General features: G+C 39.0%; 1 protein-coding gene and 1 long non-coding RNA gene across 4 annotated transcripts; one reads left to right on the top strand and one right to left on the bottom strand.

The window, feature by feature from the left end:
- Window positions 1-5,599: 5,599 nt before the first annotated feature.
- On the bottom strand, window positions 5,600-16,608 carry gadd45bb (growth arrest and DNA-damage-inducible, beta b). Of its 3 annotated transcripts, none has more exons than XM_088354692.1 (4): window positions 15,916-16,608; window positions 10,285-10,386; window positions 8,756-8,972; window positions 5,600-6,289 (listed from the first exon to the last, which is right to left on the bottom strand). In XM_088354692.1, exons 2-4 carry the CDS (start codon window positions 10,383-10,385, stop codon window positions 6,182-6,184), a joined length of 426 nt encoding a protein of 141 aa, XP_088210818.1. In that variant the 5' UTR covers window position 10,386; window positions 15,916-16,608; the 3' UTR covers window positions 5,600-6,181. The 3 variants fall into 3 exon arrangements, with proteins under 3 accessions (XP_088210818.1, XP_088210816.1, XP_088210817.1); XM_088354690.1 differs by lacking the exon at window positions 15,916-16,608 and adding an exon at window positions 14,264-14,392; XM_088354691.1 differs by lacking the exon at window positions 15,916-16,608 and adding an exon at window positions 14,264-14,392 and having other exon boundaries at window positions 5,600-6,286.
- On the top strand, window positions 14,622-18,405 carry LOC148351852 (uncharacterized). Its single transcript, XR_015852895.1, has 3 exons — window positions 14,622-14,843; window positions 17,993-18,050; window positions 18,299-18,405. It is a non-coding gene; the product is annotated as an uncharacterized LOC148351852 (long non-coding RNA).
- Window positions 18,406-21,565: the final 3,160 nt, after the last annotated feature.

Below are 21,565 nucleotides of genomic sequence, written 5' to 3'. Positions count from 1 at the left end.
TTATTGTTTTAAGTATCTGCTTCTATCTTCTGTGTTTTTGGTCCCGTTTGACAACTACACTTTGGATTACTTTCAATCCTATCGTTATGGGTTTTAACGCACAAAATGCGTTTATTTGAGGAATTAACTCCTTGCCCTGAAGAATTTTCGTGCCGGCGTGATGAGGGGGCCCTATCGTGGATGCAAAGCCGGGGCTAAGGTGAAGGCTAAGTGGCTAGCGGCGTTATAAGCCTTCAGTACCGTCCGTAATCATGGTAAATATGAACTTTCTACCAAATAAGACCGACAAACTGGCTGTGCTGGTGAAAAACATCAAAGCGTACAGGGAATGCAGTTTGCTGTGTTTTACGGAAACGTGGCTTATGTCTAGCATCCCGGACGCTAACGTGGAGCTACCCGGCTTCAGCGCTGTTAGGACAGACAAACACACAAAAGCCTGCAGGAAGCGGAGAGGAGTTGGTCTCACTATCTGCGTGAACACGAGGTGGTGTAACCCTTCCGCTCCCAACACTGCCATTGCTCGCCACGGAATTACTACTTCCGCGTTCAGAGCAACCTGCTCCCCGCGATCAGTGATCACTGGATCGCGTGTGCATTCCTTTCCCTTCTTCCCAATAAAACTGAAAGACACGTACGCAAGTGGGTCCTGTCTCTGTTCTGGTCTTGACATTAAATGCTTTTTTTCAAATCTGGAAAGACAACATGAAAACGAATTGAGACCATCGAACTGCTGTACACAGATGCGAACAGTGCGGTACTGATCAAAGGTACCATTGGAGCATGGTTTAAGACCACAGTCTGTGTGAGACAAGGCTGCATTTGCTTTCCAACTTTATTCAACATCTTCCTTGAGCTGATCATGATTAAAGCCCTGAACCAACATGAAGGTACGGTCAGCATAGGGGGACATAATGTCGCTAACCTCTGTTTTGCTGATGATATTGCTGGATTGGCAGGAAAAGAACATGAACTCAGAAATTTGGTCTATTATTAAAAAAAAAACAGTATGGCAGGAAAACAGCACAGAAAAAAAACTACAGTAATGACCAAAAACCCCCAAAGTATCAGCACAATCATCATTATCAACCACCAAGAGCTTAAACCTGGAGCTGTCATATCAGTTTAGGGTTAAAAACAAGAATCATGGCCCTGATACCTCAAACCACAGCCGCACTTACCAAACCTTAACCCATCTGGATGGACAGTAGCGTAGCAGTTCAATCAAAGATTAGACTCATGCAAATGATGGTTACTTCCATCCTCGCTACACTTACTTATAAGTATCTTGCAGCTGTCATATCAGAAGATGGGTCAGAATCCAGAAATCATGGCCAGGATAAGTCAAACCGCAGCCACACTTGCCAGACTTTAATCCATATGGAGGAACAAGAAAATAGCAGTGCAAGCGCTGGTTACTTCTATCTTCCTCTATGCTTGCGAGCGAGGATGCCAGGAACCAGGACAGGAAACAGGAATGGAGAACCCAATCGCGTAACGTACTCACAGTTTATTAGGGAGAGGAGGAATGCGCGGGGATCGATGATGGAAGTGGATTGAAATCCAAACAAAAGAGTTGTCAAAATCAAACAGATCAGGCCAAAAATAAAACAGGATCAAACACAGGCAAATTCACAGAACTAGGCATTTCATACAGAGTTTAACAGGAGTCTTGCATACGCTCTGACAACTAACGGCTTTAAAGGACCACGTTTAAGTACTCCCATTGAGCAATCCGTAAACACGTTTCAGCCGTGTCCGTGGGCGGGGCCAATTGGGCGCCGTGGCAACCGTGACAGAACCTGGTGCCACAATGCTGGGACCAATTGGGCGCCGTGGCAACCGTGACAACGGACTCCCACAGCAAAGCTAGAAAGGAAAATCCAGGCCATGGAGATGTGAAGCAGAAACCTTCTAGGCATCAGCTACATACCCCCATGTGACAAACAAAACGGTGCACAACACCATCAGAGGGCACATTAGACCCTACGAAGAACTGTTGACTACTGTGCGCAAATGGAAACTTCAGTGGTATGGTCACATCACAAGATCATCAGGGCTGGCTGAGATTATTCCCCAGGGCACAGTCCAAGGGGGCAGGAGGAGAGGAAGACCGGAAAAGAAATGGCTGACAACATTGAGGAATGGACTGGTGCCTACTTTGCCACGACCCAAAAACAGGCCAGAAACCGCCAGCAGTAGAGAAAGCTGTCCAGAGTTGCTTCCTCAGTAACACCCGACAACCCAGGGGGTTAAGAGATCTGCTTTTTTCCTAACTGACGAACTGAACTGAACTTCGATGATGATTGTCTGAATATGTGCATTATATTTACACCCAGAACCCCGACACTTTTTCTTCTATGCGTAAAAGGATGGATCACTGGGGATAAAACTAAAGTACACTGAAATACCAGACTCTCACCCTTGTCTTGTATCACCATTTTCTTATAAAAAATATCAGTTCTGGAATGATGACAAAATGTATTTTTACACATTCCCGTCCATTGTCAAAGAACTTTAAGTAAAGTATACCATTTAGTGACAGGCAGTGGAACAATACTCAAAAGTAAATGAGAGGTGAAATATTAGTTTTGTTCTTTTTCTAAATAAAGAAAAAAATGAAAAAAAATCACAATAGTACTGTACCTGTACTCTGGCCACAGACTAAACGCAGTGGGGTTTTTTGCGCCCCCTAGTGGCCACGTTCACGTCTATTGCCAGGAGGCTCTCACTTACGCGGATACTTTTGTTAGTTAATCAAATCAAATCCAAATGTATTTGTAATGATCTTTTAGGCAATAAATTGACACTCAAAGTAATGTATAAAACATTCAGGTGAAGTCAAGTCAAGTCATGTTTACTTGTATAGCCCTTAAACACTAAAAGTCTCAAGGGGCTTTATTTTACGTTTGTAGTGTTTCTGCAGTAGTATTTCAGTAGTATTTTTGTAGAATTTCCATCGTTAATTTCTGGGAGAACTTCTGAATTATTTGTGTAGTATTTGCGTCGTTCATTTTTGTAGTATCTATGTATTATTTTGTAGTATTTTTTTCGTAATATTTTTGCAATTAAATTGTTTTTGTGAGCCCGTTCTCTAAAAATAGTGGGCAATCCCATCCCTCTAAGTAAACTCCGGTCAAAGACTTCACTGCAGTGTTTCGTATTCTTCAAATTCTTTGACAAGTAACTTTTTTGTAAAGTAACGGAGCGAGTTACTTTCACCGGTAACTATTTACTTTTTTACAGAATATTCAGTTACTGACTCATATACCTTTTGGAAGAAGTAGCGATTAACTATAACTAATTACTTTCTTTGTCCCACCTTCTCTCTTTTTCTCTGCCTTCTTTCCCTTATTGTTTTTTCTCTATTTACCCACGATGCTTACCACATGTTGTGAGTCATAATTTTTTTTCATATTTAGTTTCTTTTGTCTTTTATTAGCATATTTGGTATTGGAGTAATCCAAAAGTAATTGAAAGTAATCCAGTTAAAGTAACCCTACACAACCCTGCGTGTATAATAACTAAAGAACTGCACTACCCACAATGCCACACGGTTACTGAGCATGCGCGGTGTTTACCTTAATGTTTGGAGTTGTATCTTGTGGTTGACATGCGAGTGACACATGAATGAACACTTTTTGTTGGCAAATTGTATTTTTCTGAGTTTTAACCGCAACCAATCAGACGTTGAGGTTTCATGATGGACCACGCCCACACTTTTCCTGATTGTAAACAAAAGCAGCCAAGCCCACGTGTTGCGTGTCTACAAGCGTGATCGGCGGGAGGAGGGGAAGATTCCGGCGGGGATCATGTGCACCAAAGACGGCAGCCACGCCCAGAGCGGGTCGGGAGGCGTCCTCTCGTCTGCAGGTTTTTCCTCCTCGAAAGCGCAAACTGATCCTGGACTGGAACTGCGAGTGGTTGCTTTGCCTGTTTGCCAGTTTCAGTCAAGTTGGCCTCCGTGGGAAATTTCCAAGACCCGACTTCCTATTTCCATTTAGGGTCAAATGAACTTTTAGATTTTATGTTCTTCAACGTAAAACTATATATTTTTAGGTCATTTTCTGAATATCTAATATAAATGTATGCTTTATCTAACGCTATCAAGTTAAAGTGTTAATATTTTTTTAAGTCAAGAATAAAACGTAGAAAAAACACACAACTACAGTATTTTTCCTAGGATAACAGAGTGGGCAAGAATTTCCTGTTTTTGGGTGTTTGTTGAATATTTACTTAAAGGGATACCGTGTAATGGAAGACCACAGTGTAGCAGTATATTGTTGTGCAACCAAAAAACAAGTGCTACAAAGCACAAAGCAGAACACAAACTGTGAAGACCCAAAATGCCCAAACCACACCATTTTTCCTTTCATTTTTTTGGGATACTGTGTAATATAAGACTACAGTGTCGCAGTATTTTGATGCAACCATGAAAAGAGTGCTACAAAGCACAAAGCAGAATACAAATTATGGAGACCTGAAGTGAGCAAACCGAACAAATTTTCCATTCATTGTTTGGGATACTGTGTAATATAAGGCTACAGTGTCATAGTATTATGGTGTGCAACAGAAAAACGAATGCTACAAAGCAGAATACAAACCTTGGAGACCAAAATGCCCAAAACCACACAATTTTTCCTTCCAATTTTTGGGGATACTGTGTAATATAAGACTCCAGTGTCGTAGTATTATAATAATAATAATAATAATTTCCTTTGTATTGTCATTCTTTGTAAGAACGAAATGTCGATACACCTGACCCGTTGTAGCGAGCCGATGCAGCCGCAGCCAACAGAGGGCGCCGCCATTTTACCAATGTTATAAGTCTTAGGTATGACTCGGCCGAGGCGCGAACCGGCGACCTCCCAGTCTCAAAGCTATGATGTGCAACCAAAAAATGAGTGCTACAAAGCAGAATACAAACTGTGAAGACCTAAAGGGACCAAACCACACCGTTTTTCCTTTCATTTTTGGGGATACTGTGTAATATAAGACTACAGTGTTGCAGTATTTTGATGTAACCATGAAATGAGTGCTACAAAGCACAAAACAAACTATGGAGACCCAAAGTGACCAAACCGAACAATTTTTCCTGTCATTTATTTTTGCCTACGTTTTTTTCAAGGTTTGGTGGTTTCTCGGGTACCCGTAGCAGCAAAGAGTCAGACAAATATTACACAGACCTCTTAGTGAGCCTCATGTAATGTCCAATAAGATAAAACAAATCTCAACCTACGAGTAAAAAAATGCACGTTTATGTGAAGGTTCATGCATTATTTTTCCATATTGTCCGAATTGTTTTTTGTTTTTTAAATGAATTACGTTTTTTTACCCACTAGGAGGGGCTAAATAATACACAATGTCCCTTTAACTTTGAAAGCACAATTTAGAGAACGTGAGTGTTTTTCCTAGGATACTCGATAGGACCATAAATTCCTGTTATAAGTCATGTTTATTTGTATAGTCCTCGATCACAGACCAGAGATTATTGCAAACCACGGTCTATTATTACACGATCCCCTGATCTGAAACCTACATGAGGGCAAGGAATAACTCAAAAACCTCAGCATTAGGAAAATGAAGAAACCTTGAGAAGGACCAGAGTTTATATATTTTATATATATCTATGAAATCAACATTGAGCTGCAAAAATATTAATCATGGTCACAAAAGTACACTCTTCAACATTTCAAATGTATTTCTATACAAAACGCAACCATTTTGTTGAACAATAGAAACCAAAAGAGCATTTAGCATTTAGAGATGCTGAATAATCATGTATACATGTGCAACCTTGTTTCATTACACGAACTCATCTAACATATGGAACAACATTTGAACTTCTATATCTTAGATATCCTTTAAATCCATATGAAGAAACCAAACAGGCAGAACGTCTTCTAATTTGATTCACAGACTAGAAGAGAAGAAAGTGAAAGCTTTCTCTCAGTTGCGCCATGTGTCAATACAGTCCAGGAGAATGCCAGGCATACTTTCACCTGTGTCACATTCCTGCTTCCCAGAAACCCGGGCCGGCTCCTGGGCAAAGCCGGCCTCGGCCTGGAATTTCCTAGAGTCCGGCTTTGTCACGCGTCCCGGCCTCATATTTGTTTGGGTTCGAAGTTCGCCCCGGGGGGATTCCGGGCAAGGCACGCCCGGCGCGATGACGTCTGGTGTTCCTTCAGCGCTCCTGCAGGACCAGCTCGGGAACCCACTGGTGCATGCGGAGGCTTTCCTGGCAGTAGGTTCCGACTTCTTGGAGACGGCGGTGCTCGGCCTGGGGGTTCTGCTGAAAAATGGAGGAAAACACGAGTAAAGCTTTTGTTTACGGGTAAAAAAAAGGTGGCAGAAGGCTGGATTCAAAACGATTAACGAAACCGAGAGCCAAAGAAGTTGAAAAAGAAAATCCCTATTTATAGAATAGAATAGAATATACCTTTATTGTCATTATTATTATTATTATTATTATTATATTATTATTATTATTATTATTGTTACAAAATGGGTTAACATATTGTGACAACGAAATTGGGCATGACACTCCAGTTTCACACATTCACAGTGAGGTAAAAAGCCAAGAAGATAAAGGAACAGAAAAGATCACCATCAAAAAAAGGTTCCAACCATTAAAACTCATATTTCAGAACAGATAAAGACAACAGATTTCGAAAGTATTTTCGTAGTGGGATATAAAGGGACACCTTGCAATTTTTGACCACAAAATGTCCCTCTTTTGTGTAGTGTTACCGAAAGGATTGCTAAAAAGAACAAGGAAGACCACAAACTGCAGACTCAAAGTGACCGGACCTTGTCATAGACTTCTACTTCTACTTTTGGGTAACGTTGATTTTTTCAGAAAGTGAGCCATTACTGCAAACTAGTGGCCGGAGTTAGTAAGGTCAAGCATTGGAAAATGTTCATTTTTACATGCTCCTTTAATTCTAAGGGTCAGCAACCAGTGGTTCTTAGTTCTTTAGTGCCGCCCTAATAGCTCCATGGAGCTTTTTCAAAAAAGGAAAACACGAATGAGGGCCGCGTCGCATAAAATGTGAACCCTGTGTTACCAGGCGACGGCGCTAGGGAGATCACGCTGTGGAGAATAGTGTCAGATTGCAACCGAGACGTAGTTTTTGTGCTGTTGTCATCGGTGGTTTCTCAATAATTGGACCAATTGTATTTGCTTCTCATCGTTTCCTAAGGATTAAAGGAACAATTGACTGATTTATTTATGTTGCTGTTGAGTTTTTATGGTACCTTATGTGCACTTTTACTTTTAATGTGTAAATTGGGTATTGGGTTTTTATCTACAGTGAATAAAATAAGTATTTGAACACCCAGCTATTTTTCTATTTCTTCCACTTAGAAATCATGAAGGGGTCTGAAATTGTCATTGTTGCTGCATGTCTACTGTGAGAGAGATAAACTAAAAAGAAAAATCCAGAAAAGTTTATTCGTGTAATATAGCTGCAAATAAGTATTTGAACACCTGAGAAAATGAATTTTAATATTTGGTACAGTAGCCTTTGTTTGCTATTGCAGAGGTCAAAAGTTTCCTGTAGTTTTTCACCAGGTTTGCACACATTGCAGGAGGGATCTTCTCTAGATCAGTGAGGTTTCTGGGCTGTCGCTGAGAAACACGGAGTTTGAGCTACATCCAAAGATTTTCGATTGAGTTCAGGTCTGGAGACTGGCTGGGCCATGCTAGAACCTAGATATGCTTCTTACGGAGCCACTCCTTGGTTTTCCTGGCTGTGTGCTTTGGGCCGTTGTCGTGTTGGAAGACCCAGCCACAACCTATCTTCAATGCTTTGACTGAGGGAAGGAAGTTGTTCCCCAAAATCTCACAATACACGGCCCCCGTCATCCTCTCTTTAATGTAGTGAAGTCGTCCTGTCCCATTTGCAGGAAAACACCCCTAAAGCATGATACTACCACCCACACACTTCACAGTTGGTATGGTGATCTTCGCATTGTACTCTACATTCTTCTTCCTCCAAACACGCTTAATAGAATTATGACCAAAAAGTTATATGTTGTTCTCATCTGACACGTGTTTAAATACTTATTTGCAGCTGTATCACACAAATAAATTGTTTAAAAATCATGCATTGTGATTTCTGGATTTTTCTTTTTAGTTTATCTCTTTCACAGTGGACATGCATCCAAGATGAAAATTTCAGACCCCTCTATGATTGCTAAGTGGGAGAAATAGCAAAATAGCAGGGTGTTCAAATACGTATTTTCTTAACTGTATATTCATTCTGAATATGTATGGATCTTTGTATTTTCTTTTAACTTTAATGGGATGCTCCAAACGAAGTTTCGTTGTTCTTTGAGAATGACAATACATTTTCTGAACTGAACTGAAACTCCAGCAATTTAACAATGACCCAGATGATGCAGAAAGAGAATTGAGACATTTCAATGGATAATTTCCACTGCTGTTCAATTCGTATGTCCAATTTGAGGACTTGGTTTGTGGTTGAAAAAGTTTAAATTTAGTGAGTACGTCATAAATATTGAACAAAGTACTTTCAAATCTCCTGTTTTGCTTCTGTTATGTAATACATCACATAATGTTGGGAAAAACATGGACTGATTTCAAAGCGCCTCATAAATGTTTCCAGACGTCAACGCGATGTTATGTATTCACAGCGCATGCTTTGTGGAAAAGAGCAGCTCGCCGTTTTCCTCGGTGCTGCCACAAAAACATATTGAGTTACTTTTATTGCATTAAAATTGTGCAGAATCGTACCGTGACCACTATGCAGTGCATGTCTCCGTCCCGTCGGCGGTCCCCGTCCTCCACGCTGGCGAGCAGCCGGCGTAGCCGCGGCACGCCGGTTACCCGTAAGATGGTGATGTCGCTGTCCAGGCAGAACGACTGCAGAAGCGTAAAGTGGATCTGCAGGGCCACGTCCTCATCTTCCACGTCGGCGGCTAGCACGCACAGCACTACGCTGTCCGGGTCCCTGGAAAAAGGGGACGGGGAAAGGGCGTGAGGTTCTAGCGCTGGTTTCAAAAGTACCTGTAAATGGTTCTAGTACCCTACGTTGGCGTTAGAATAATTTTAATTAGGAATGTTTTGGCCGTAGTAGCAGTTAAAGAAATATTGTGTTTCATTTAATGCATCCTAGTGGTAAAAAAAAACCTTTCATTCGTTAAAAAAACAATATTAATTTGAATAATAATAATATCATATAAACGCGCATTCAAAAAAAATACTCATAGGTCAAGAGATTGTATTTATTCGACATAACGTGAGGCTCACCCATAACAGAGCTGACGTGATTGTTCGCCAGGAATGATACAAGCTACAGACACTCAAAAGAAAAAGAGAAAACAGAAAGAAATAGAGAAATAAGGACATAGAGAAAGAATGAAATAGAGAGAGAAAGAGAGAAATGGAGAGAGAGATAAATGAAGAAAAAGAAAGAGAAAAATATATAAAAAGTGTGTTTGTGTATGAGAGAGAGAGACAAAAAGAGAATGAGAAATGAAGGAGAAAGAGAACAATAAAGCAGAAAAAAACGAAAAGAAGGCAAGAAAGAAAGCATGAAATAAAGGAAGAAAGCAAGAAATGAAAGAAAGCAAGAAAGAAAGAGAAAGTGAGAAAGAAAAAAAGAAAAAGAAAGAAAAAAGAAGGAAAAAAGTGAGAAAGAAGGACAGAAAGTAAGAAAGACAGAGAGTGAGAAAGAGAAAAAGAAAAAACACAGAAAGAAAGATGGACAGAATGACAGTGTGAGAAAAATCAGATTGAGAGAAAAAGGATAAAGAAATAGCGAGAGAGAAAGAGAGTGAAAGAGAAAGAGGATAGAGAGACAAAGGAGATAAGAAAAAGAGATACAGAGAGAGAAGGAGACAGACAGAGACAAAGAGACTCACAGAAATAAATAAAGCTACAGTTAAAATGGGAGTGGTGCCTTTGATGAAATCAAGTGGACATTTAAAGTGAGCTGATGTTTTTTGCTCTTCTCTTGGGGTCGCCTCACGAGCCATACTAAAACACTTGGAAGGCCCGATTCAGCCCACGGGCCACACGATCGACACCCCTGATCCAAGTGATTAAAAACAAATAATTTTATTTTTTCAACATATGGATCTTACAAAAGTTTTTAACATGTGTTGACATCACTTTTTGTCCATATTTTTGTAACTATTCAGCTTCGCTATCAATTTTGCGTGGATAATAAAAATTAGTCATCTCCAATAAACGTTCCCAGGAAGTTCCCTTTGGAAATGTACTGGAATTTGAGCAGCAAGCTGGCAAGGAGTTTAACTCACGCATTGAGCAACTGAGCGCACTCGTAAATGCCGACCGTCAGGCACTCTTGTCTCTGGGCCGCCACCAGCAGCTCCTCCAGGGCCACGCTCGCCGACTGCATTCTAAAAAAAAGCGGGGGAAACAATTGTTAAAGGGACACTGTGTAACATTTGGCTTTAAGATGTTGCTGTATGTATTGTGTTGTAAAAATAAAAAGAGTACTGAAAAAAACACTAGAATACCATCTACTAAGACTCGTAAGCTTTTTGTTTTCTTCTGAGCCTTTGCCCTGAAAATGCTGGTCTACTAGTGATCCCAAGAGCCAAGAAGAAATCCACAATTTCAAGAGCATTCTTCACTCTGGCCCCGGTGTTCTGCCCCCTGAGATTCGATCTGCAACCTAAGTGGAACTGTTTAAATCTAGGCTTAAAACACACTTCTATTCTGTAGTTCTATATTATATATTCAATGTTAATGCAACATCAGTCATCCTGGGAGGGGGATTACCTCATGTGTGGTCCCTTCTCAAGTTTCTTCATTTTCCTCATGTTGAGGTCTTTGAGTTTTTCCTTGCCCTCATGTAGGTTTTAGATCTGGGATGGGTGTATTAATATTCTGCAATAATCTGTGGTCTGTGCAGCCCTTTGAGACTTCTTGTGATAAATAAACATGACTTGACTTGATTTTCCATAATAATAATAATAATTTCCTTAGTATTGTCATTCTTTGTAAGAACGAAATGTCGATACACCTGACCCGTTGTAGCGAGCCGATGCAGCCGCAGCCAACAGAGGGCGCCGCCATCTTACCAATGTTATAAGTCTTAGGTATGACTCGGCCGAGGCGCGAACTGGCGACCTCCCAGTCTCAAGCAAGATGACTGAAAAAGGTGTCATCTCCATCTAGGATCATGTTATGTCAATTAAATTATGTTGATTTTTGACCAGGGATTAATTATAAAAAATGCTTTATGTAAGAGTTAATCTATTTTGGGCTACTTCTTAGTCAATATTGTTTTATTTATAGAAATATTTTTTCCCCACTAGGACGCGCTGGGTGATACAATCTGTACCTACAAATACTAAACCAGAGCTCCACCAACTTATTTATAACCCAACCTATCAAAAAAATAGGCCCAATTAACAGTTAGTGAAAAAGAAAATCTAAAACAGGGGTTTTAAACTCCAGTTATTTGGGGGCCCCTGGAGCAAGGGTTTTGATGCAAATCGGATATTCCGCAAGAAAAGCTTCACTAAAACATTGCACTGTTCTCAAATAACTTTTAGTTTTGATTGCTCACAAAATAAAATGTTAAAATGTAAACAACAAAAAAGGCTAAGAAAAAAGATGAAAGGGGAAAAACAAGCTACAGCTCGTCAAACTGAATTGCAGTTTAAAACATGTCCACTGGATGTCGCCAAAGTTAGGCACCATTTGCAAGGCATCCCCTGTAGCTGTATTAATAATAATAATAATAATAATAATTTCCTTGTATTGTCATTCTGTGTAACAATGTACACAGAACGAAATGTCGATTGCACCTGACCCGTTGTAGCGAGCCGATGCAGCCGCAGCCAACAGAGGGCGCCGCCGACCACTTTTTAAGTCTTAGGAATGACTCGGCCGGGGCGCGAACCACCGACCTCCCAGTCTCAAAGCGGGCGCCTTACCATCTAGGCTTAGCTGACTAACCATAATAAACCATAATAATAATATGAAGGAAACACATTCTACTGTTATTTTACTTAAATTAAGGTCATAAACGGTGCGTTCAAGGCAATACAAAAATACAAACTTGCATTAGTGTATATATGGTTTACGTCATTTCTGTAATAGATATGAAATGTAAAAGCAGAAGTTCCAAGATTCAAGCAAATATTTTCATAAAACAGAAAGACTTTTAATTTGAATTCGTGTTTGTATGCTATTTCTAGTCAGCATGAGGTTCCCCTGGTTAAATAAACTGTAGTAGAAATCAGTTCAAATTTATTTTTACAAATACACAGTTGATAAACACTACAAGTGATTGAATATTAGTAAAAGAAAAAAAAGAAAAAAAAAATCTTAAATCCCTGAATCACAATTTGCTCTACCATGTGGCCCCCAAGCTAAAATCTGACACCCCTGTTTTGTGATTTTGTATCCTGTCTTTGCAAAAAAAAACCTGCTTTCATTTTAGCTTCGTGAAGAAAATACATAATGAGGAAATTATCAAAAACGCCTTTTAGGCTTCGCAGGAAAGTACATTTATATTCAATTCAAAGAGCAGCGAAATGGCTGCCAATAGGCCCCGAACCGTAGGTTGATTTGACCTCTTTGAAGTCATGTGATTTCTCCTGGGCAGTTAAGGTTGCATGTCACCATAAAAACCAAATACTACAGAAATACTACTGCAGAAATACCAAAAGAATACAGCAAGAATACTTAAAAAAATACCACTGCAGAAATATCACAAGGATACTTCAAAATATTAAACAAATCCTACAACAAAAATATGACTGCAGGAATACTACAAGAATACTAGAAAAAATACTACTGCAGAAATATCATAAGAATACTCAGGAAAACTACTGTAAAAATACCACAAGAATACTACAAAAATACTAATACAGAAATACCAAAAGAACACTACAGAAATACTTGAAAAATCCTACTACAAAAATACTACTGCAGAAATGCTTTAAGAATCCTTCAAAATATTACAAAAATCCCACTGCAAAAGATACTACTGCAGGAATACTACAAAAGCACTACTGCATGAATACTACAAGAACACTACAAACATATTACTGCAGAAATTCCACAGGAATGCTACAAAAATACTACTGCAGAAATACCAAAATAATACTACAGAAATACTTGAAAATCCTATTTAAAAAATCCTATGGCAGAAATACTTAAAGAATCCTTAAAAATAACACACACCCCCAAAAAAACTGCAAAAAATACTACTGCAGGAATACTACAAAAGTACTACTGCAGAAATACCACAAGAATGCTACAAAACATTACTGCAGAAATACCACAAGAATACTACAGAAATACTTGAAAAATAATACTACAAAAATACTACTGCAGGAATACTACAAAAGTACTACTGCAGGAATACTACAAGAACACTTCAAACATACTACAGCAGGAATACCAAAAGCATGCTACAAAAATACTACTGCAGAAATACCACAAGAATACTACAGAAATACTTGAAAATCCTATTTAAAAAATCCTATGGCAGAAATACTTAAAGAATCCTTAAAAATAACACACACCCCCAAAAAAACTGCAAAAAATACTACTGCAGGAATACTACAAAAGTACTACTGCAGAAATACCACAAGAATGCTACAAAACATTACTGCAGAAATACCACAAGAATACTACAGAAATACTTGAAAAATAATACTACAAAAATACTACTGCAGGAATACTACAAAAGTACTACTGCAGGAATACTACAAGAACACTTCAAACATACTACAGCAGGAATACCAAAAGCATGCTACAAAAATACTACTGCAGAAATACCACAAGAATACTACAGAAATACTTGAAAAATCCTACTACAAAAATACTACTGCAGAAATACCAAAAGAATACTACATAAATACTTGAAAAATCATACTACAAAAATACTACTGCAGAAATACCAAAAGAATACGACATAAATACTTGAAAAATCATACTACAAAAATAGTACTGCGGATATACTACAGGAATACTACTGCAGAAAATACAGTACTCCAAGAATATGCCAACACGCTTTTGAGTCACGTGAGTTCTCCCTGGGCCGTTAAGGTTGCAAAAAACCGAGTTTAAGAAATAGATTAAGACAAATTCAGACACAAATCAATATGCAATTTAGCTACAATTCAATTCGACAATTCAACTCAAATAAAACACATGTGCAGTTCTGCACCCCCGATCCCCCAGACGTCAACCGAACCCTCCGCAACACTTGCACCCGATGAGAGTGAGGGGAAAGCCGGCTCGGCAACTCACCTGCTCTCCGCAACGTTGGAAGTCAAAGTGCCCTCCGGAGTCATGTTTGCATAAGAAAACAAATCTCTTCTCTCTGTTTGCTTCTGCAGGCTGCAATGGCACTACTTTTTTTTCTCTGCACGAGAGTTAGGGGCGGGGGCGGAGGAGAAGGGGGGGGGGGGGGGGGGGGGTTATCCGAAACTTACGCCGCGTTGTGATTGGCTGTCGTTTTCTTTTATCTTTGATCTTCTTTCCCTATTCTCGTTTCTCTTGGATGTGTCACGCTGATGTCATGTGATGCATCAAAGAGGTTTTCCTTCTTTGATTGTGACAACGTCTTTTGCGAGGAGACCCTCTTTGAAGATTTTAATAACGTCAAGGTTTGTGTTTTATTTTGTTGATGAACGCGGGTGACCTCTAGCGTTAGAAAGTCCCTGCAGCGAGCAAAGATGTGATTTTATAGGGATGGGAACTGCGGCTGAGAGGATGGCGCGTGGTTGAGCCATGAGTTCAAATCCAGCTACCAGCCTTCCTGTGCAGAGTTTGCATGTTCTCCACGTGCTCGTGTGGGTTTCCTCCGGGCACTCCGGTTTCCACCCACGTGAGTATCAGGCATGGGGCCCTAAGCACAATTATATTTGGGGGCCCCCTAATACTTGATGATTTCTATACCTAGTAAAACTCAATCTATGTTCTACTCCAGGGGTGGGCAACTATTTGGGGTCGGGGGCCACATGTGACAGGCTATACTTTTTTAAAAATAGATTAGTTTCATCATATTTTTTAAGCACTCCATCTGTTATTGAGTTTTGAAGTATTACTGCAGTTTTTTTTGTATTTCTGAGTCAGATTTTTATTGAAGTTTTGTAGTTTTTGTAGGTTTGCTGTAGTTTAATTACTGTACTTTTTGGTAGTATTGTTTAAGTAATTTTACATAGTATTTCCATCGTAGCATTTTTTTTAGTATTTCTGTAGTACTTTTGTTGTATTTCGAAGGTATATTTTTGTTGTATATGTGTAATAATTATTTATGTTTTTTTGTTTTATGACAGTAGTTTTATGATTATAGTATTTGTGTAGTGTTACTGTAGTATTATTTTAGTTTGGTATTTTTGTACTATATTAGCTGTATTTTGTAGTATTTCCATTTGAGAATGTTTGTTGTATATCTGTAGTCTTTCTGTACTATTTTTGTAGTATAGTGTTACTGTAATTTTATTTTTGTAATATTTCCATAGGAGATATTGTAGTCGTATTTTTGTCGTAATATTTCTCTAGCAGTTTTTTTTATATTATAGTCAAGTGAAATTTATTCATATAGCCCTCAATCACCAAAAATGTCTCAAAGGACTGCACAGGATTACAATGACACAATAACCTGATCTTAAACCAACATGCGGGCAAGGGACAACTCAAAACCTCAGCGTGAGGAAAAAGAGAAACATTGAGAAGGGACCTCACAAGTGGTATCCCCCTTTCAGGATGACCAGGTGGATTACATTTAGCATTACAGTACACAAACATAGTAAGCACTAGGTAACATGTTGAAAATTTGTCCGGAAAGTGCATGACAGCAGTGACGCCCCCAGCCTGTAAACTAGTCCAGAAAGTCTATGACAGCCACGATGCAGCTTCCCATTTCTGCCAGCTGGTCCATGCAGGCGTTCACATGCCTCAGGTCAAACGCTGGTCCGCTGACTCATCTCCAATCGTCCTTCTCCTTCGTATCACCACTAGGCAGGCAGTCGGAAAAAGATAGGACAATACAGAATATGAGGTGGGCATCAATCATAAGCTTTGGAATAGAAGTGTGTCTTAAGCCTCGATTTAAAAACTTCCATTGAGGTTGTAGATCTTATCTCCGGAGGCAGGGCATTCCATAGCACCGGGGCCCGGATGGAGAACGCTCCCAAGCCTGCAGACTTCTTGGCTCTCGGAGTCACCAGTAGACCGGCATTTTCTGAGCACAGACTCCGTGCAGGAACATAGGGGGAAAGTATTTTTGGAGAAAATAATTCTGTAGTAATATTTTGTAAAATAGTACTGCTGTAGTAGTATTTTTGTAGTCATTCTATACTATTTTTTATTTTCAGAATTAAAGCAAAATATTATATGAGGTCCCTATTTTTAAGCACTATATTTGATATCTAGTCCTGTAGTTATTGTGTAGTATTTTTGTTGTATTACTGTGGAAGTATTTTTAAGTGTACACACAAAGTGACAATGGGGGCAACGTTGGCACCTAACAACAGTTGGGGCCCCCTAGTGGTTGCAGGGTCCTAAGCAGCCGCTTAGCTTGTTATGCTGGCTCGGATGTCAGGTGAATTGGTCGGTCCAAATCGTCCCTAGGTGTGAGTGAGAAAGTGAGTGGTCCCTCTCTGTGCCCTGTGATTGGCTGGCAACCAGTATAGTGTGACCCCTGCCCACTGCCAATAGATACCTGGGATGGGGTTCAGCAACCCTGTGACCCTAGTGAAGATAAGTGGTGCAGATAATAAATGGATGAATTTATTAGGAAGAAATTCAGGTATATGTTGGTATAAGTTAACAAAAAAAACTTTACATTTTTAATTCAAAGACATTTATATAGAGATTCTGGTACGGATGGCAACATATTTACTCTCCATTGTACCTGACTCATATAATTGGCGCTGTTCTGTGTTCATTTTACTGCTACAGAAAAGAAGAGTGGTGGTGGACCAAACCGGCTTAAAATTTGGGAGGGGAGAATTCCCACTAATGCTAAAACTCACCTCATCCGTTGCGCGGAATGTGGCCAAATGGCTGACGAGAGAATAATTGCATTTTTTCATCTAGTCAGCCCAAACTTGACCTTGATGGGAAATTTTGCGTTCTTCCCATTAGTCACTCCGGCATTGGATGGGACTAATCAGGTATAATACATTTTATACCTGCTAACTTATACGTATCCCCGTATTTCATACGTTCAGGAGCATTTCAAACAGTGTACTGTGTATAACATTTTTTGTGCAGCCCTTTGAGACTGTTTGTGATTAAGGGCTATACAAATAAATATGACTTGACTTGACTTGAATTTAAAAAGAATAACGCTTGATAATGGGCAACACTGAATTTACTGCAAATGGGAAAATAGCTAAGAAGGATGCTGAGATAATTGTTTGTGTTGTTTATATTGTATTTAAGATAAACTTGTTTGCACAATAATCTTTGTTTGGATTTTACATAGCTGTTCTTTCTGTGAGTAAATAGGTGCTAAGTTGTTTGTAATGTTTTCTATCCCTTGATATGGCGAATAGCAATTATTAATTGGGGCAGCTATTGGCTGAGATTGACAGGCCTGACATTTTAATAGCTTTACATGAGCTATAAGTAAATATATATATATATATATATATATATATATATATATATATATATATATATATATATATATATATATATATATATATATATATATATGTAACATGTGTAATAATAACTTTTGTTTTATTGAAATTCCTGCTGAAATATGTGTATAGTTTTTGGTCAGTGTCCTGCAATGATGAGTCCAACAGTGCCACCTGCCGGTATGGGGTAGGGTTTTTTTTGTCTTTTGACATGTGACCGGAAGGCGGGGTTTTGTTGGCAGTCTACAGAGCGAGCTGCCAACGGTATAACCACAGCTGACAAATCTCTCAACATGCACAGTAATGTGATTGATGTTGTCAAGCTGTTTGGATTTATTTTCGTTTTGTTTCTGTTGTGCTAAAATGTTAATTCCCCTTATAGAGATCAAAGAGATCAAAGCCAGGAGAGAAGCTAATGTTGTGACTCATTTCATCTGCAGGTAAATTGTATCTGTTTTTATACTCAGTATTGTTATTATTTCTATTTTCTCATATATATAAAAAGGATGATGTTGGTTAAAATTCAGACTAAAGAAAAATATGTTGAATTCATTGTAAACGTTAAAAAAACACTATATGATCTCTTGTTAAAAGTATCTTGTTAAAATGGATGTACAAATGTATTGTGATATTCTAAAATGTATTTTATGTAAATTGTAAAGAAAGCTCTTTGATATGCTTTGGGCAGTCTACAGAGCGAGCTGCCAACGAGATCAAAGAGATCAAAGCCAGCAGAGAAGCTAATGTCGTGACTCATTTCATCTGCTGAAACTGTAATAAAAACCTCATCATCCAGTCCAGCGTGACTGTGGATCTTTGGTGGGACAGGTACACCGCGGTTACACACATATATATGTATATATATATATATATATATATATATATATATATATATATATATATATATATATATATATATATATATATATATATATATATATATATTTGTTTTTGTTGTGCTAAAATGTTAATTCCCCTTATAGAGATCAAAGCCAGCAGAGAAGCTAATCTTGTGACAAAATATATGTATATATATGTACAATATGGACCAGAAAATAGTTTAGACCATTGAACAGCTGTATGCCAATGCCAAAAGTGCAGTACTGGTCTATGGTACCATTGGAGCATAGTTTAAAACTACAGTTGCTGTGAGAAAGGGCTGAATTCTGTCTCCAACATTATCCATTATCTTTTTGGAAAGGATCATGACCGACATGTTTAGAGTCAGCATCGGGGGATAAAATGTCACTGACCTCGTTTTTAATAATGATATTGCCGGATTGGGAGGAGAAGAACAAGAACTCAGAAATCTGTTCAGTCGTCTGGACAAAGCATCAACTGAGTGTGGAATGGAAAGTAATGACCAACAGCTCCCAAGGTTTCATCACAAACATCACCATCAACCACGAAGAACTTGAACCTGTCACCAAGTTTACTGTGAGTATACTGGAGATGTCATATCAGAAAAGGGATCAGAACCTAGAAATCAGGGCAAGGATAGCTCAAACCACAACAGCACTTGCCAGACTTCAACCCATATGTAGGAACAAGAACATAGCAGTGCAAGCGCTGGTTACTTCCATCTTCCTCTATGCTTGCGAGACATGGACTTCCACAGCAAAGCTGGAATGGAAAATCCAGGGCATGGAGATGCCATGCAGGAACCTTCCATGCATCAGCTACATAGCCCATGAGAGAAACCTAACGGTGCGTAACACCATCAGAGGGCACATTGGATCCTACGAAGAACCGTTGTCTACTGTGCGCAGATGAAATCTTCAGTCGTATGGTCATGTCACAAGATCACCAGGACTGGCCAGGAAAATTCTCCAGGGCACAGTCCAAGGGGGCAGGAAGAGAGAAAGAAAGAAACGGAACTGGGTCGACAACATCAAGGAATGGACTGGTGCCAACTTTGTCACGACCCAAAGAACAGGCCAGGAACCGTCAACAATGGAGAAAGCTGTTCAGAGTTACGTCCTTAGTAGTACCCGACAATCCAGTCGGTTAAAAGATCCGTGAACATCAACTATTTGCTATAAAAAGGTACTAACATTGGTCACTTGATGAACATATAATTAATTTTCACACAATGAAGAAGAGGAATTTCTTGGTGAAAATGCTGTTTCCATGTTAAAAACATCAGTGATATAGTACATTTACAATAAACAACAAAATGAAACATAATTGAAAATGTAGAAATGGTTTGAAAAAAAAAATATTTTCGTTGTTGCCCCCTAGCGGCACAGTATTTAGACATAATGTTAATTACAGTATTGTCATGATTACTCATTGACCTCACCTGTGCCGGCTCGTTTGGCGGCAGCTGTTGCTTGTGGCCTGATTAATTTCCCTCCTATTTATACCCAGTACGCCAGTCTCTCCCTGTCAGTCTGTCAGCAAACCTCTGTATATGCAAGGCAAGCACTTTGACTCTGGCTCCCGTCGGTCCTGTTTTTCATCCGTACATAACTCGTATGTTCCTGATTCCCCGTTTGTCTCTGGCTAACGACCCGTTTTTGACTACCGACCATGCTCTGATCTCCCGCTCCGGCTATCGACACGTTTTGCCCGTTTGACCACACTACAATCTCCGGCTCCAGGAAATCCACTTCTGCATTCTGATCCTGTGAGCGGCTTGGTTCCCTTGTCCAGCGAGCACCGGATCGCTGGCGTTTGTTTTCCTCTATATCTCAATAAACTTGTGAGTAAACGTTACGCGTCTGGGTCCTCCTCCTGTTCTGCTTTTGACAAGTATATGCAATAAAAAGGGTTATAACTTTGGTCACATGTATCGTATGTTCTTGAAAACAAAATTACTATTAGTGATTAAATACAATTGCATAAAACTTATGGAAAAAATACATTAGACTGGGGTCTCCAATGTGGTGCCTGTGGATAGGTTCTGAAAAAAGCTCAACAGTGATGGGTCATTGTGATTTTCCAGTAAAATTATTATTGAGTCTATTCTACATCCAATAATTAACCTGGTAATAACATAGTAACAACATGAAAAGTTACTTTAGAAATGGAAATCAACCTGGTATCCCTTAGCGGTAATTAGGAAGAAAATAAACTCTTAGTTTAAAAAAGTTTGCAATAAAATGAACAATTTCCAGTTGAATGAATCCACATCAGACTACAAAATGATCGAATATAAAAAATAAATACATAATTTAAGCAATTTGTTTTAATTGAGTGGGGAAAAGTCACCGATTAGGATTTATGAGATGGTTCAAATTTGTTATTTTAGGTCTTGTTACTAGAAAAAACACACATTAAAACTTGTCTTCTTGTTCTATAATTATTTTATTTACAGAAAGCCATCGCCTTTTTTGATGATGTGCAAAATATTAGGGCCTGACTGATATAGATTTGTTTTTTAGGCTCATGCCAACCGGCTAAACAGCAAGATACAATTCAGAGATTTGGTTGATCATCTGATAAATCACGAAAAATCAAATTTATACTTTTGATCTACGAATGACAATTAACACTGGTCTGGCCCTACAAAAAAATGTACTATAGTGTACTATGTGTTTGCGACTGGTGGCGGGCAACAATACCAAGCAACATTCACTTGCAATACAATCCCATTTAAGCATCTATAGTATCAACGGATTACAATCACAATAGCAGCCTGGGTGATGTTTTACTTTGGCGGGTTGGGTCAGTTTCACTAATCCATCGTTATGCAGATGAGATCATCCGATAGTTCGGAAAATGAGTGATGAGAGTCGGGCGGAGATAACGTCACATCGAATCCATTTCCGCTCTCTTCGAATATTGAGATTCATCATGAACGTAAAAGTGCAGTACATGAATGTAACACGATGCTAGCATGAATGTAGTATATTAAGGACCATATGAAGAAATAACTGTATGGATAAACAGATATTAAAAAATACATGCCATATTCATAAATAAATGCGTTTTGTCATTTAGTTTGTCCTTT

The sequence above is a fragment of the Urocampus carinirostris genome, chromosome 15, assembly GCF_059441175.1.
Source record: "Urocampus carinirostris isolate Australia breed hairy pipefish chromosome 15, RoL_Ucar_1.0, whole genome shotgun sequence".
Classification (NCBI taxonomy): domain Eukaryota; kingdom Metazoa; phylum Chordata; class Actinopteri; order Syngnathiformes; family Syngnathidae; genus Urocampus; species Urocampus carinirostris.
Note: the sequence above shows the minus strand (reverse complement) of the source record. Positions and strands in the feature narration are given on the sequence as shown.